This window comes from Cheilinus undulatus, linkage group 18 (genome assembly GCF_018320785.1).
Source record: "Cheilinus undulatus linkage group 18, ASM1832078v1, whole genome shotgun sequence".
NCBI classification, from domain to species: domain Eukaryota; kingdom Metazoa; phylum Chordata; class Actinopteri; order Labriformes; family Labridae; genus Cheilinus; species Cheilinus undulatus.
Genome location: NC_054882.1, coordinates 10,655,270 through 10,673,211, shown reverse-complemented (window position 1 = coordinate 10,673,211; position 17,942 = coordinate 10,655,270). Strand labels below are relative to the sequence as shown.

The window sequence follows — 17,942 nt, the reverse complement described above, 5'->3', positions numbered from 1 at the left end:
TGTGTGATATTTCTTAAATATTTCCTGATTTAAACACAGAGCTTAAATGAGCACCATAAATGAATCAAAATGTTGAAATGATAAATTTAAATAAAAACAATACATTGGTGTATGTTTTCTTTGGATGCCAACAACTGTCCAGTCTTAACTTTCAGTCTTCATTTTACTGGTGTGGTTGTTAAGAATACTTGGAGGAGTCCAGGTCGGATTTGTGAGGATGTATAAATCCCTGGGTTTTGGTGTAAGGACATCCACCCTGGATTTTGGAAAATACCTTTACAACACCTTTGGAATGTTTCAAACCTTTAGAATGCCTTCAAATCAAACAGGTAAACAGTTGAACTCAAACAAATGGTTGATTTAATTCTTAAGAGATGTCACATGCTAGCATTTGATGTCACTTGGCACCAGATCAGCCAGAGAAAAAAATAATCTGCAGTAGCTCTGTTTCAACCTGTAGAGGGCATTCAATTTATTTCAATTCAATAGGCTTTACTGGCATGGAAAACTTTATCAGTTTCATTGCCAAAGCAATGTTAAAATGAATAATAATAATAATAATAATAATAATAATAATAATAATAAGTATTAGAAAATGTTTTTAATTTGGGTTTAACTGCACAATTATGGTTGAAAATGTAGAAACTCTATAATAAATATTTTTTTAGTTTTCATTGTAATGTGCAGATAGTCCTGCTCATGGTGGTGTGATGTCTGAGGTTCTTTTTTTCACAACAGCTCACATAATTAATGCTAAAGTTGTATGCTCTTGCACTTCACCAGCAGATATGGAAGTAATTATGAAATTTCCCACAACACATGAAGGCAGCAGAGAAGGCGCGCTCCCCGGACTACCTATTGGATCTGTCAGTTGAGAGCGGCGCTCATGTAGCGGGGCACTGAACACATCTGGACTCGGTCGAATAAGATCTACCCGCTCGGTCTATACTCTATTTTTTGACTGGAAACAACGTTGTATCTTGTTATCATACATTTCCACCTGTCTTTATAACTTGTTGAAGTTTCAAAACGGTCCGGTGTTCACTTTTCAGCAGCACACTGCCATGATGCAAGGGGTAGCTAGCTGCCGTTAGCCGTTGGTGCTAACGTTCAACATCCACTGTGTGAAGGGAAAATAGCGGAGTCTGTGTTCGTTGTTTCAGCCGTGTTGGAGGCGAATGAATTGGGTTAAACATGGAGAAAAGTAGCCGTTTTGTGGAACTATCCCGCTACCTCCAAGACCCCCATCTTGTCGCCCGCTTTCAGCACATTTGTGGGGTACGCGGGACTTTTTCTGGAACCGTCGGCAGCAGCAACGATGCAGACCGGACTCACTCGCACAACAACGGGTCGTGCCATCATCACATCACCGGGGAGAGCGAGGGTGAAAACACGACTGACATGGGAGCTGGAGAAGGAGAAACGGTGCCAGCAGCAGCAGAGGGTGTGCGGAAGAGGATAATTGACACAAACGCCGCGAAAAACCACGAAGAGGAGGGCGAAAGTGCTGTCCAGAACGGGGCAGTTTTGTCCGCAACGACCGCCGCGGGAGAGACGGTTGCTATGGGGGGTAACGCTCGCAGCCTAGCCGGGAGCGATCCGGACTTCTCAGGGAAAACTGAGTCAGGGGGGAAAACTGAGAAAGGCAGCAAAGTTCCAGCCCACCCAGGGAGCAGTACTTTGAAGCCCCTGCGCAAAAACTCTCTAACGGGCGAAGCAGGGCAGGAGTTCCTGATAGAGAACCGGTTCTTTTACTACATGTTCACTTTCGGAACTGAGCTGGGCAACGAGCTCTTTTACATCACATTCTTTCCCTTCATTGCGTGGAACCTGAACGCCTTTGTGGGCAGGAGGTTGATCCTGATATGGGTCTGGGTCATGTACCTGGGTCAGTGCACCAAGGATTTGTTGGGGTGGTCCCGGCCTGCTTCACCTCCTGTGGTTAAAGTGGAGATGTTTTACAACTCGGAGTACAGCATGCCCTCAACGCACGCCATGTCGGGCACTGCCGTCCCCTTCTCACTCTTCTTCCTCACCTACGGCATGTGGGAGGTACAGTATAACCATCCTATGTGCTTTTAAGTTCTTATTTACTCAATAAGAGGCCATAAAACCCGCGATATTAGGTAATTTATTGTTCTCATTGACAAAGAAATGAGGGGAAACTCCTGCACACTGTCTAAATCGCATATAAATAACAATAAAAATTGGCAACATTTATTGAAGTGAAGATGTTAAAACCTTGTTAAAAATGGGGGCATTGATAAAACTGCAGACCTGCAGTTAATTGTAAACTAAAAGCCATAGAGAGAGAAAGAGAGCAGTTGCACAAATAAGTTGGCAATATTTAGAAAAATGTATGAATGTGGTAAGGAGCGAGAGAGAAAAAATAGAGGCCTACACAACCCATACTGTTATATTTATGAAAAAAATGAATTTGAAAAAATGGAGATGAAAACCCGCCCACTGTCTACACTGCACAAAAAGTTGGCAACTTTTAGAAATGTGTGTGAAAGTGGTAATCACTGAGGGAAACAAAAATAGAATTCCTATATATCTCATGTTTCATTTATAATCTTTAATTATTACTTTTAAGTCCAAGACATCCAATATTGCTAGATTGATTGTTTAAGCTGCCAAAATGAGTGGCAAACATCTCCACATTGTTGCACATATCAGTTGCCAACGTTTAGGAAGGTGGGTGAACCCAACAAGAGGTGAGGGAAACAAACTGTACAGCCTTTGACATCCAGTGTCACCTACTTTGTCTTATTTGTTTACCTATAATTACAGGTAAACACCTGCAACACTTTGTCTAAGTTGCACAAACAAGTTGGAAAAGTGGGTGAAACTGAAAAGGAACAAATTTGAACAAAAAAAGTCAAAGACATCCAGTGCTGTCTGATTTAGGACTTTAAATGACCAAAACTAGCAGACAGATGCCTGGACTCTTTCAAAATTGCACAAATACTGCAATGATAACAGATATATTGTTTCAGAACATGTGAATATTTTACTTATGATGTAAAAAATGTCTGAATAGCAGCGCAGGAGAGAGGAAGTTGGCATATACCTCTTCCTCCCTATTTTGACGGAAACTGAGAGTTCCCTTGTGTTGTTACATTACATCATGTTCCTGCATTTGCCTGTTTAGAAACAGCAGCAAGTAGCTGAAATCAATCCCTGAGAGCTAAACATATACCTACTGTTGACCTTTTCCCTTTGACAAGGGTTGTCCAATGTGATATTTATTTCACAACCACTAGTTATGACACAGAGCACACATGATACTTTACCTGTGTAACGCTCCACATATCAGCTTAAAAAGACTGAGAGACATTCAACAAACTTCATCAGCATTTAGGAGCACTGGGTTGCTAATTTCAGTCATGAAGTCACTGGAGCAGCTCCGTTCAGTGTCTGTTTCAACAGCATCCAAAACTGCAGCTGCCAATAGTTCACAGTGCTCTTTAAAAATTTTAACAGAAGCTGCACAGTAACACAGAAGTAAGAGATTAGGAAGAAACACAGTGTGGGGAAGTCTGCTTGTGTGCTCAAATATGTTGGAAATCAGACTATAGATTGTAACTAGATTAAAAGAAAATACAACAACATAAAAGTACTAAAACTTACACTTTAAAATGAAGCATATCAGGTGGTAGATTATTTCAGTTCCACTCTTTATTACCCATTTTTTGATCATTTAAATTTAGCAGATATGTATATGAATTAATGCTTGAACCAACAAGTCCCCATTCATCTGCATTTTCAAAAATAGCTAAAAAAGTGTAGCAAAAGCCTAAGTGTAAATGCAGAAAACAGTCAGCTTACTAAGATATGATATCATCACATCAACTGCCAAGCATATCCTGCCTAGACTGTAGTTTGCAACACTCAGCTCTGTCTGCAGCACAAGTAGTGGATCATTTCAGCTGATTAAAGGGCTGTCTGCACTCGAATTGTTTTCCAGTGTATAATTACGAAACATCCTTAAATTGAGCAACTTGTTTAACAAAGTAGCCTTCCAAGTAACAAAATATAGCTATACTGTTGCTAAATCAGTATGCATTTAAGCAGAAAAGGTCTGTCTTCATTGCAGCTTATATGTCCACACAATAATGCTGACTTTCTTTTTCAGTCCTTGAAATCGGTCTCTGATGAACACACACCTCATGTTAATACTAAAAAATACACGTGTACAACTAACCTATGGGTTGCATTCCTTCCTGCTAATTAAGGTTTTGAAACGCTTTCATTGAGATGTAAATGTACACATTATTGCAGAACACACTACTATCTTCTCTTTCCCCCAGTGCTACATTTACACAAACAATCATTTGATAAGTGCCAACTAGTGATACAGGATCACTGAGACTTTGCCCTGTGAAGTCAGTCTTCTGAAGCAGTGTCATTAACAATGAATGTGTGGTTGACAAAGTGGATACTCTAACAGCAGACATGGCAGCTGTACAGCTGTATGAGCACATTTGTTTACTGCTTGTAGTGGAGTGAAATCAAGCTTACTGTGGGCACAACAAGACTGAAAGTCTTCAATGGATTAAATATAGTGCTACCACTGTGCTGTGTTTTTAATAAAACAGCCTAGGACAAAAAACAAATGGAAATCCAGATACAATCATAACAGTCAGTAAACAAGTGTGGCTTTTTCTGCAAAGCATCCACATTCAGTGTTAGTCTCCTAATACCTGTAAATATTCTGCAACCTGATCATGTTTGGGTAACTGGTGATAAGAGTGATAGTATATAAAAGTAGATCAGCTAAAAGGAAAGATAGCAGGTCAGAGAGATATTTTCAGCAACAGTTGTGCTGTGGTATATGCTTACTTACTAGCACGCTAGCATGTGTTTGATGTGAATTTTGATATTTGTTGTGTAACAGTGGGCCTAAAAGCGTATTAACTTCTCAGAATGTTTACAAAAAAACTCACAACTTCCTCTCTTACTTTGGTAACATGATGCCATCTCACATCTCACCTTCTGTTCTCCTGCATTGTCAAAGTTCATAAAAACTTACTGGTGTGTCCCAAATCACTGAAATAACATACATGCAGGAATTTTGTTTTAACAAGCTGTTCTCAGTTGTTCCTTTCTTCACCTCCTCCCATTCAGTCTGGAGGAACAACACTCCATTGTGTCCCAGTCTTTAAAAACCAACACAAAGTCTGTGTAGTCCACCTCCATTGTCTTTCTGTGCATTCACACAGAGAGGGATGGAATCAACAAACTGCAGGAAGTCCATTTGATTCTCAAAGAACTGAAAAACCTGGAAAACCCCTATGAAGTGATGCTTTACATGCTTCTCAGCTGATGAAAGTCTTTATAGTCCTCTTCATGAGCACAAAACTCCTGAAACGTCCTGAAATGTTCAGGGTGAGCTGCATATGAGAATGGCAATAGCTAGATTTTACACCCAGACTTTATCAAGATTTTTTCCTATCCGCTTGAAGCCTGAAAGCCTGAAGTGCGAGTTGTAAAGAGGAAGCAGGAATTATTCAGGAATAATCACCTGAGCAGAGTGATGATGTTTATACAACCTGCATTGGTACCCAACTACTGTTTAGCCAAAGACAAGTGCTATATATGTGCAAATAATGACATGCGTCATTATGTTTTCTGTTTGCCAGTAAGTTCTTCTCTGCTATTTCTGATTTTGTGAATAAGGCTTAGTGCTCAAGGGGCCTGCACTGAAAAAATGCTCCTGTTGCAGCTATAATCCCCACAGTTACCTCTCATATTCTTCCAGAGGTTGTTTGATTCGTAACACCCAGCAGTTTGGGTGGGGGGAACAAAACAAATACAGGCCTTTGAAGAGAGAAAGTGTGGGATTCCTGTATTTGTTGCTTGAATCACAGCAGGCAGGATCAGAAGTGGAACTGATTTACAACATTCTACCTCCCTGTCTGTCTGCCATAGCAGATGATAAGAGAGCAGACCCCCTTACACTGGGACGTGGGACTCCAAGATAGGAGTCTCATTGTCTCTGTTCTCTTGTGTCACAAATAGTCTTTCTTTACTCATTAACAAAGGTTCAGATAATGCTCCATTTATTTAAAAAAAATATACAACTTATTCAAACATTTTGAACAAAACAATCTCTAGTAGGGGCCTTAAAATAGAAACCACTTGTGCTTGTTTATCTCAGACATGCTCTGCTGTTATCAATGTGGGAGCATGTCAGTGCATACATCATACAAGCTAATCTGACTGCAGCCAGTTGCTTTACAGGAGGAGGGGAGAAAGGGGTCTGCACAGTTGAAGGCTACTGATAATGAAATAAAGTTTGGTGCACTGTGACTTGTTTAACTTAACTTGGAATCAAGACTGCTTGGCTTAAACTGCAGAATAACTCATGGTTTGCAAAGATTTTGTCCTCATGAAACATGCCCAGAGTTTCTTAAAAACTTGCTGGTTGGGGGTACACAAGAACTTTGGTCAAGTTCATCAGCATGTTCTGATTTCCAAAAATGAAGGGTGGTACACAACAGAGTAAACTTGACCCCATGATCCATTTGACAGCACTTGAACACTGGGCCTGAGTCTACTTCTAGAGGTGGTCTCAGGAAGGATTCATGTGGAGCAAGGCTCAGTACACAGGAGTGTGAATGCAACTGGATCTGAGTTGTGGGTATTTGACAGCAAGTAGAATTGCAAAAGTAATTCTAAACATCTCTTGCCTCTTAAAAAACATTGTGTCTGTTCTGCACAGGCCCAGTTCATCCTCAGGGCAGCATAATAGATGTGGAAGTAGGAAGAGGTTTGTTGTTGGGGTCTTAAAAAAGATAAAACATCAGTAGTAGCCTGTGGGGGTGTAATGATCCATCGATGTAAATTGATACATGGATTGGTTGATTTGTTATCCAGTCAGATAAATAGAAACATCGAAACATCAATCTACTCCATCACCTTTAAGCAGTTGCTAAAAGTTAGCTGCAGAGACCAACAGAGTATCCTATCTTCTCTCGGCTGTGTTGACATATTTTGGTCAGAGACTACAGCAATACGGGCCTCTTGCCTTATTTGTGGACTGCGTCTGCATTTTTACCCGTATACAAGTGCCGTATGGGATTGTTGATGAATAAAAAGCGCTCCCTCCTCCCTATGACTGAAGTAGCCAGAGTGGAGTCTGATACAGGCTCTACTGCAAATGGAGAGGAAAAACTCAGCTGCTGCATGTCCCCTTTGATACAGGGATTGAAGCCTGGTGCCTCACATTTGTATTCAGAACAAAAATAAAAAAATTGTCCACCTTTACGTGATTAAAGCAGGACAGCTACTCTCTCTCAGCCCCCTCCCCTTCTCTCTTGTTTTGAGGCTGCTCATAATGAGTGATCGTCCTTTCAAATTGGCTAAAACTTTGTCCCAGCTCCTCCATTTATCAAAACCAAGATAGCTGTATATCAAAAATATTGTAAAATCATCACTGTAAGAAAAATTCTGATCATGGTACTGAAGAGTTGCAGAAAAAAGTACACATTGGTGCTTTGAGTGATCAGAGTAGGAAATAAAAATGTTTTGTACTGAAAATGTTTGCTGTTTTTTAGAATCAACATGCTTTTTCAAACATGTCCATGGTTATGTTCCTAATTTGAAGGTAATCATTGGGTCCTCAGTTATTAGTAATTAAAAACAACATTTGCAATAAAATAAAGGGTACTGTGGTGAAACACAGCTCTTTGTTCTTTTTGTTGAAAAGATTTTTATTAAATATAGAAACTTTTAAACTGCCCAAACTACTTTTTCTGTTACTGTTTGAATTTGTGAATATAATAATCTGATATTGATCAGAGGAATCAAAATTGGCGCAGATTGTGTGATATTGGAAAATATTATGCTGTTTTCCAAAATATCGACGTCATATTGCGATGAAAAAGGTGATTTACACCCCTAGCAGTCTGCAGGATAGACTCCATTCCCAACACAGTGCATAAACAAATGTTGACTTTAGTGGTTGCCATGGTTGTTTCTTTTACACTTTTTTAAGCCAACTACAAGCATACTGCCACCTACTGTACCAGACTGTGTATGGAACACTGTTACTTATGTAAAAGTAGGCCAGTGAGGGAGAGGGAAGCAATCATGCCTGGGCACTAGGGATTGACTGACCTATATAGATTTTTTTTTTAGGGCCAACACTGATACCAACTATTAGTAGTTCATGAGATATTGAGGTATTTTGGTAGGCCAGCGTTAGGTCCAAAAGGGACCGATCCAACCCTGAATTATTTCAACTCAGCAAGGTTGGGTTATGGGCTTAACCCAGTGAGATTGGTTATGTTACTGACCCCAAATAATTGGGTAAAGATTACCAGGTAGTTGGGTAAACGCTACCAAAAACTGGGTTGCAGGATTTCATTTCAGATGTTTTTGTTCCTCAAAGTGTAAGTGAACCCCCCAGCTCAGAGCTAACTCCGCCCACCTCCGTAATTCCAAAAATGCACAGAAAATGGGCAGTTTGGTACTGAGAGGAGGGAGCAGAAAAGGATGGGATTTTCCAGCTGAGGAGTTTTTCCCTCCGGAGTTCCCTGAAGCAGGCTGTGGAGTGGTGGGGGACCGTGGTGGTTCTGAGCTCTACCTGTTTGGTCCACTGGCTCCAGAGGCAGTATTATTATAGCCGGAGCTCTCAGAGCCGAAGGAGTGCAGGTGCAGGAGCAGGATGGGAGTGGTTTCTGAATGGGAAAGCCACTCAGAGGCGGCAACATTCTACCTTTTATATAGAGTTTGTGACTTCTTCAAAAAAGCCCCACCTTTTCAGAAAAGATTTTTCAAGCCAGATGTCCATTTGAGCTAATTAAAAGCTGTAAAATCCATATTTTTATCGGTTTGATGCAAATTTTAGCTATAACACCAACATTGATGTGTTTTATCATAGCTCAGTCAGATAACTACAGATGAAAAAAAAAAAGTTGTAGTGTTCATTACCTCTTTAAATAGAACCATCCATCTTCTTCCACTTATCAGGGGCTGGGTCGAGGTGGTAGCAAGCTGAAAAAGTCAACCCAGACACATTCCAACTCCTTCTGGGAGTTCTGGGACTAAACTTGTGGTGCAGAAGTGTTTAACATTGAAAAAACAACAATTCACCAAAAACCTACCACCACCAAAGCATGATGGGAAAACTTCAACAACCAAATTTGAAATGGCCGTGCCCCCCATTGAGCAACCCCTTTTGCTGGGCCACTATTTCTTATCCAACATCTGGTCAAACCTACCCAACCTGTGACCCAATAGCCTTAACCTAGTATCTGGGTTCTAAAAATAACCCAGCATTTTATAGTGTGTAGCTAACTGTTTTGGTAGTACTTGTTATACCACTACAGATGTCAATGTTCCTGTAATTTGGCTAAAATTATGTTGAAAGATAGACAGAGAAGCAGTGGACAAAGCACTTAGATAAAATTTTTTGCCCTTATCTCAATGCTACACTTAGTTGGACATATTCACCAGTACCAAGCAAAGACTGGCCTACTGAAAACTTAAACTGTTTAGTTATAGCATGGACAATGACAATTGAAGTGTGGATACTATCTGTTAAGTTTGCCAGTTGCAGCATAGGAACATCATCACCCCCTACCACTCAGAGAATTTTCTTCCTCCTTTCATCAGCTGACTGTAAATTTATATGGAAAATTTTCTGAGCTACAGGCAGAAAACACATCCAAATGAATTTGAGATTGACTCTGTATACTGATATCCATCCCCTGCTGCTTGCCGTAGCTTTCCTGCAAGTGTTCGTGCCGTAAGTCAGTCTCTGCTGACTCTCCTGAGCACAGTAGGGTTGTTTGGGTTTGTATGGACCTGACTCAAATGCTCCTCCTTCTTGCCCACCCAGCCCTCCTCCACCCCAGACAATAACCAGAGCCAGATGTCTCAGTATGGAAGATAGTGGTGGGAGGGGATGAGAGACAGAAGAGAGCATTTCAAGAAGAAGAGAAAGGGCAAGAAGAAAGGAAGAGGTAGATAAAAGATTAAAGATGATGGTAGATAAAAGATTAGATGTGATGAGACTAGAGGGTCAGAAATGGAAGATGTACAGAGGAGAGAAGGGATTAATACATAAACGTGATGAAAGAAGAAGGATAAAACAGGAGAAAGTAGACTAAAGAGCATTCAGAGGGCTGGGGGGAAGATAAGATAGGAGCTTAAGAAAATAGGAATTGGTAGCAGAGTAAAGATACAAGAGTGGAACAATTTCAAGCTAGAAAAAAGCATTGATATGTGATCACATGATATGACTTTTCATTATGTTCTCTAGTAGAGGAAGAACAGATAACATTTGGCAAACAGGCTTTGTGTGAGACTTCCTCCAGTGGGACCAACATGTGGGAACTGTGCAGCTTTCCCTGCAACTCTGAGTGAGTTAAACAGTATAGCATTTCCTCACTCCAACCCTGCCTTTTTCATTACACTTTTTTCAAGCTACAGATTAATATCAAGCATAAATGCCTTCTGTTGCATTCCAAAGATGGAAAACAGTGTTTATTTTTGTAAGAGCAGCAGATATGTTTTTCTACAGTCATACATTTGCCATAAATCAAATTAAGACACGATTTGTAGAGAACTGGAAAAGCTACCTCTTCTTTTAGCAGTTGTAGTCCTCATTATTTATCTTATGCAGGGATTTAAATAGTCAAACCTCATCACAATACATTTTTTGAAATATCACACTAACCTGGATCTTTCCTAGTATGTTTGTCAGTCTCTATTAATCCCTGCCAGATCAGATGGAGGCAAACGTTTGCATTTTAGGCTGCTCCTATGTGAAAAGAGATGTTTGCTGCTTGTTCCTTTTTGCATAGTATTTTTGCAGTTTGAAGTCCTCAAATATGTTCCTTGTTGATGCTATTTATGACTGAATTTATGTGCAATACAGTCATTGCAACATGAATAAAAATATGAACATTAAACAAAGATGATTGATGAAATCAAGAAGTAACTGTACTTGTTGCTTGGCTCTGCTCATACAGCAGAACAAGCAATAGAACAGGGTTAAAATGGCCTCTTCTGTCACAAATTACCCTTTATATTAATACTTTGGCTGCTTGATCAAGCAAATTTAAACACCTACATTTGGCAAGACACTGATGTGCTTTCCAAAATCCCTTTCGTCCCAGGAAAGACTTAATTTGGTTTTGTCCCCAGGATGACAGGATAACTTGAGTCTCAAGCCTTACACTACTTCTGACTTAGGCTAGTGCTACTACTGCTTATGTTACAGGACTCTGATTTCCCAACCAGTTATTTGTTCCACTTGCTTGGTTAATTGTGTTCTCACAAAAAAACTGCTCCAGAGCTCAATTAGAATTAAGCTGAAACCACCTCTGTTAGACAATTTTGGCTTGCCCACCTGTTTCCACATCAGTGTGCAGTTGTTGTTTTCATATACGTCTTTCAAACCTGGCCAAGGAGGGAAGGGCCTCTTGTTTTGGACAAATTTCTCTGAATCACCCAGATTTCTACACATAGTTTGGCCTTCCTAGCTTGATGTTCACAAGGTGTATGCTACCAAGTCCACAATTCTACACATCTTTCACTGAACAGAGTCAAACATCCTTAAAACTAGCTGGGTCAGGTAATTCTGTTTCATAAATTGATGTTTAAACCTGTAAGAAATAATGAAGCTAAGATTGATGTTGCAATTCAAAAAAATGACTGTGCTAAGCAATGACTGGCTTTTTGTCTTAGTTTAGTTTTGCATTGCACTTACATTACAATTACATCTAATGAGGATGCTGTGGCATAATAAGAAATAAAGATGTTCCTAGGTGTCTGTTTCCCCATTCAGCTAAATGCTGATTTAAACTGCATTTAACTGACTAGTGTAAAGAGGAAAACAGTCAAATTCATGGTGTGAGCCTGATATACTCTGTACAGTGCAGCTAGCTCCGCCAGCCTACGTGCCTCTTTGCAGATTAATATCATGCTTTCATATATGGCCTTTTTTTACTTCGACTGAGTAGTTATATGTGAGTTCAACCCTTGACAGCCTACATACCACTTTATTTCCATTTACCACTTAAAAAAGCTGCCATACTGCGCTGTTCCTACTACACGCTAACTGCTAAGCTTCTCATATTTATGTCCAGCAAAGTGCCTGGGGAGAGCTCAGACAGGAAGGCAGCGGCCATAAGCTGAAGCCTTGTATTTCCACATGGCAGGCTAAAGTCTACCCAAACAATAAGCCATGGATAAACAAGTCTTTAAAGGAAATGATAAAGAGGAAACATGATTTGTTCAAAAAGGGCAGTGTTGAGGAGACCAGAGAGGCAAAAAGACTAGTCAGAGCAGAAATTAAGAAAGCTAAACTCAACTATAAAGACAAAATCGAACAGAAGTTTAACAGTAAAAGGTCGACAGTTGTGCCTGTGGCTAAGGTAAAATCCCCTAAGTCTATCAACGACTACAGACCTATAGCCCTAACCTCACTGGTTATGAAAGTTTTGAAAAAATAATCAAGCGAGAGCTGGTGGAGGCTGTGGATGACGTTTAAGACCCTTTGCAATTTGCATATAGGAGCAAAAGAGGGGGTCTTCTTAACTTTGTTTTTAAACACCTTGAAGGCCTGGCCACCCGTGCACATTTGCTGTTTTTAGATTTTACCTCTGCTTTTAACACAGTTCAGCCCCATATTTTAGCCTCTAAATTACTATCAAATTTTAACCTGTGTCCTAGTATTGTTGGCTGGATTTTAGATTTTTTAACAGACAGATCCCAGAGCGTCAGAGTGAACAGTGCTCTGTCTGACGTCCTCCTCTCCTCCACTGGTTCTCCACAGGGCTGTGTCCTCTCACCCATTTTATACATCCTGTACACTGATGACTGCAGAAGTCTACACCCAGAAAGACATATCCAGAAGTTTGCGGATGACACAGTCATAGTGAGTCTGCTACAGGGGGAGGACACAGCTCCTGGCACAGTGGTGGATGACTTTATTCATTGGTGTGATAATTCATTTTTAAACCTGAACGTGGCAAAAACCAAGGACATGTGCATAGATTTTAGAAAGAACTCCAACCCACCACTTTTAACAGTGATCAAGGGAGAGATTGTGGAGCGTGTCACCAGTTTTAAATACCTTGGTGTGGTTGTCGACAATAAGCTGTCTTTTAACAAAAACACGGACATTGTTTACAAAAAATCACAGCAGCGGCTGCACTTCCTCGGGATGCTCAACCGGTTTGGTATGTGCAGCAAACTAATATCAATGTTTTATCATGCAGTGGTTGAATTTGTCCTGACATTTGCCCTTATCTCCTGGTTTGGCAGCCTCTCACTGGGAGACAAAAAGAGGCTGGAACATGTCGTTAAAGTTGCAAGTAAAATTATTGGTATCACATTACCTGACCTGTCCACAACCTTTTATAGGAGGGTAAACTTTAAGGCTCAGGACAGCAGACAGTGCCCTGATCATCCTCTTCATACTGAATTTGAGCTCCTACCCTCTGGCCGGAGATTCAGGTTACTTAAGGCTAAATCCAACAGAATGAAGAATTCATTTATTAGTCAAGCCATTACACAACTGAATTTAAATCTTGAAAGTGAATTGTCATAATGCATTCTACTGAGTGATCAATGTATTAATAGCTCTGTCCTTAGCTGTCCCTCAAGATATGGGTGTACTAACCCATTTTAGTGTTGTACCTAAACTTGTGTGATTGTGTTTCCTATGTTTTATGTTTTTACCTGCCTGCAAAGCAAATTTCCCTTAGGGGACAATAAAGTTGAAAGGTAATTAGTTTAACCAACTTGTAAATCTCGCACCAGCTAATTTGATGAATGAGTTTAACGTTTAACCACACGCATCCCTGATAAGAAAATTAAATAGTGGTTATTTGCAAGGACAAGGCCGTCTTTTGTTACGACTAAATTAAATTACTCAGTCTGCTTAAAAATACCACTTAACACAGTCACTAATTAAACCAATACACTGGGAGTGTTGCACTATGCGTAAAATGTTTATTTTGTTTTGATGAAGAAAATGTAAGAAAATGTTGTAGAAACAAAAAGCAGACGTGGGCTCTGACTCCCAGTCATCCATCTGAGCTGATTTGATGTTACAGTTGATAATTGATGTTAATTTTTTGATCATTCTGATTTCATAATTAACAGTACTGTAATCCCCTAGAGTGTCTCCATGTTTGTAGTTTACATCCCACACATATTGTTAAATATGACCTAAGCACTCTCGTATGTCCTCTAGAGATTTCATCCATTATATGCATCATGCATAGGCAAATTTACATACAACAGCAACACTTCGTATGCAATCATATGCAAACACTAGGTGAAACAGCAACTATATCTCAGGCCTTAGATAGACGTTAATATACATGATTAATGAATCATGATCCACTGTTTTTCCAACAGTGGCATTGTACTTGTATCTGTCAACAGATAATTTACTGCCTTATTTAGCTATTTTTCAGTGTAAGATTACTATTACAAATCATAGTCAGCAATTAGAGAATGTAATTTCTGAAGATGTGCTGTGAATTGTTCATGCCAAACTTTACTACATGGTTTATTTGTAGGGTTTTATCTCATTCCTCATTTTCTAACCCACGATACCTCAGTCATATTGACTATTATGAACGTTTCAGACCAGGATGTCTTTAGTATTGAAGTTGTTGTAGCATTTATTATTCCTATTTGTTGGCATATGAATCTGCAAATATATGACATTGTATTTTCTAGGTATAAAATCTCAGGATTATTGGTATTTCACAGCTTTGGTTTGTGTGTAGCCTCAAGCTCAATCAGTTAACATGCACACCGTGGGAGCAGTGTGGTGTAAATGTGTGTGTGTTTGCATGTACAGCATATTTTTTGTGAGAGTGCACAGAGGAAGCCACACACTGAAGCTGACAGTAAGCAGTGTGTAGTGAACCACACGCCACACAAAAAACACCATGTCGGTAAAACTTTGCATGAGGCGACTGCCGCAGCACCACAGCGGTCACGGGCGAGAGGCCAGAGCGAGCATGCAAACATGGCCGTGGGAGCCTCTGACACTGGCTCTGTTTGGACACGGATAGAGGACACTGTTTGGACAACTTGTCCACAGATGGTTTCTTTAGTCCTCTTCTTTCTCTCTCATGTCTCTTAGACATGAAACAGTCTTTCCCTAAACACAGTGTTAGTCTGAGCGTGTTTGGCAGTCTGTGTGTGACCTAGCTTCAAAGCTAATCCACTCACATAAAGACGCCTGTTTCTCAACCAAAACCTCCCTCTGCACTGACCTCATTTTTGACAGAGTTATAATTGACACTTTGGAGCAAAGCCTGCTGATGAGAGGGACACCTGAAGGAGACTCAAAGGAAAACTGACTGTAGCAAAACAGTCTCATATCTTAGTAACCACAGCTTCTGGTGCACTGCTTTGTTAGACTTCTGCCTCCTCTTTCTGATATTGACAAGCCTTGGGGTTTTAAAGTCTACTGAAAACCTCTAAGCAGCATTTATGCATGTTTTGAACACATGTAGGCTAAGCATTGGTATTCTTTTCTTTGTTTGCTGTGCTGCTGAGACAGGTTGCATATGGATCTGATCTAACACTATGCATTCTGAAGGTTCAGAGCAGTGCTTTGTTTAAAATTATTAGAACACAATCTATCTGACACACACGAAGGAGAATAATCTGACTGAAGACATTTTAAACTGCCATATGAACCCAGCCTTTCTTTCCCTCCCTATTCTTCTAGCTACAGGCCAAGTCCTTCTGATAAGAGAGCAGCAGAATTGCTGAAATATTTATCAGGTCCTCAGAGTCCAAGGCATGCTGACAGATAATTATGTCCACGGCCTTACATCAACATTTATCAAGGCTTACCATAAAGAGTTCACTGAGTTTTCAAGTGTTAGTAAATGTTATGTACAATCACTTTATTATCATTTTTATCTTTATAGCACAGCAATAAACAATGTGCAAAATATCGATTGATGTAGGGACCTATTGACAAATACAGCTATACGGCATTGTAAAATGTAAAGTGAAAGGTCATACTGGGCAAATCAAACACTGCAAAGCAAAAAAAACTTTGTATATATGTAAATGAGTGCTGTTTAGTCAAAGAATAAATTTTTGCATCTGCTAGTTGATAATATAGTTATGATACAGAAACTTAATATAATTTAGATTGATAACAATGAAACTTTGAACATTTTATAGACATAGACCAATTAATCTATCACACAACTGTCCATCTATCCATTATCTTTAGAGCCTATCCTGTTTGGGGTTGCAGTGGCCAGGAGCCAGAGGCAGGGTACACCCTAAGTGGTCACCACTTACCGGTCAATCACAGGGCTGACAGAAATAAAAGCTGGAGAACACACATTTTCCACTGCTATGCATCACGTAAGCTGTGAGTTAAGGGAGTAGATTTTTTTTTTTTCTCTTAAGTTTTAGGGCCTTTTCGTGCCTTTATTGGATAGAGGAGGACAGTGGATAGACTCAGAAACAGAGACGAGAGAGGGGGAGAGACATGCGGCAAAGGGCCTCAGGCCGGATTCGAACCCAGGCTGCCCATGTACATGGTGCGCGCCTTAACCACTTGACTACCACGGGAGTGGATCTTGACAGAAAAACAATTGTGTGGATGCTCAGCATCCCCACTAAAGAGGGGAAGGAGAGAGAGACAAACTGAAGGGCAGGAAAGTGACAGTGCTAGTTAAATTCCTTTTCCCTCAAAAAACAAAGGGATTTAAGGAATTTGCTGCAGCCCCATTTTGTAAAAAAAAATGTATGTAAGAAAGTTATGCTTCTGAGCCATGTACATTATCTACTCAACATGAGTACACTACCTTTTTGAAGGAGGCCTGTTATGATTGCTTGCCTTGCTTGCACACCGTTTTGAAACAGCCCACTGGAGTTCAAGTAAATTCCTCATCTTATGTATTTTTCAGCAAACACAAGTAATAAGTCTTTCTATAACCAGCACACTCTTTACTGTTTATTTACTTAGCCTCATTGCAGTATTGGACAATGTAAGCACACATTGCAGTGTTTAAGTGACACTGGTTTATAATATGAACCTGATTCTTTTTCATGATGTTTTGTGTTTGTTGAAATACTGCAAACTGTAAGAGTGCCTAACTAGTAACATCTCAGAGTTTTGTTTGTGAGCTTTAGCTGAAAATAATCTCCATTTTCCTCCACAGTATCCATTCTCTCTGGGCTTCAGCTTGGCTCTGTGCTGGTGTCTGTTGGTCTGCGTTAGCCGAATCTACATGGGTATGCACTCTGTCCTGGTAAGCCTGCACAAACACACCCACGCGTACTCTTACACAGCAGCGTTCACCACCTGAGCTACCCGTTTGGTATCATTTGAACTTGATAGCTGACGTGAGGAACAGTATCTGACTAGTTGACACCTAAGCCCCAGTGCTGGCCTAATATCACGCCCTGGTCTGTATAGCTTGTCTACAACCTGTTGAGCTGTAGAAACAAAAAAACCCCATCAACAATATCTTAATAAATCATGGCATATTGTGTGTCTACAAATATGAAAAAAGCAGAAAATTATGGCGATAGTAAACTTAATTGTTGTGTATTTGTATGCTGTGGTTAGCAGGCAGGGTGTGAACCAGGAAACCTTTTCCACCCATTGATTTTCAGTGGAAGGTGGAATCTGGTCTAAAGCCTCCAAACAATAGGTTTCCTGTCTTAGAATTATAATGTAGAGGGAAAACTCAGGTTAACAAACAACTACAAGGTGTTTTCTCATGTACAACAAGCTGGGGTTGTTATTATAATTTGAGGCATAATAACTGCTGTAGGTTTCTGTACAGTGTTCCAAGTACTTTTTCTATTTTGGGGATTGTAGTTCACGTAAAGAAGAGATGTGATGTTTACAGTGCCTCTCTCTGGAGGAGCAAATAAGAATTAAAAGAAATCTTTACCTATTCTTGCTGTATTAAGTAGAT

At 40.0% G+C, this 17,942-nt stretch overlaps 1 protein-coding gene across 2 annotated transcripts in view; it reads left to right on the top strand.

The window, feature by feature from the left end:
• Positions 1 to 872: 872 nt before the first annotated feature.
• The window catches only part of sgpp1b (sphingosine-1-phosphate phosphatase 1b), a 35,636-nt gene continuing 18,566 nt past the window's right edge, over positions 873 to 17,942 (top strand). Inside the window, exons 1-2 of one of the 2 annotated variants that reach the window (XM_041812406.1) lie at positions 873 to 2,052; positions 17,178 to 17,267. In XM_041812406.1, the coding sequence (XP_041668340.1) occupies positions 1,195 to 2,052; positions 17,178 to 17,267 (948 nt within the window). In that variant the 5' untranslated portion in view covers positions 873 to 1,194. The remainder of the gene's footprint in view (positions 2,053 to 17,177; positions 17,268 to 17,942) is intronic. The other variant, XM_041812407.1, reaches the window with a different exon arrangement.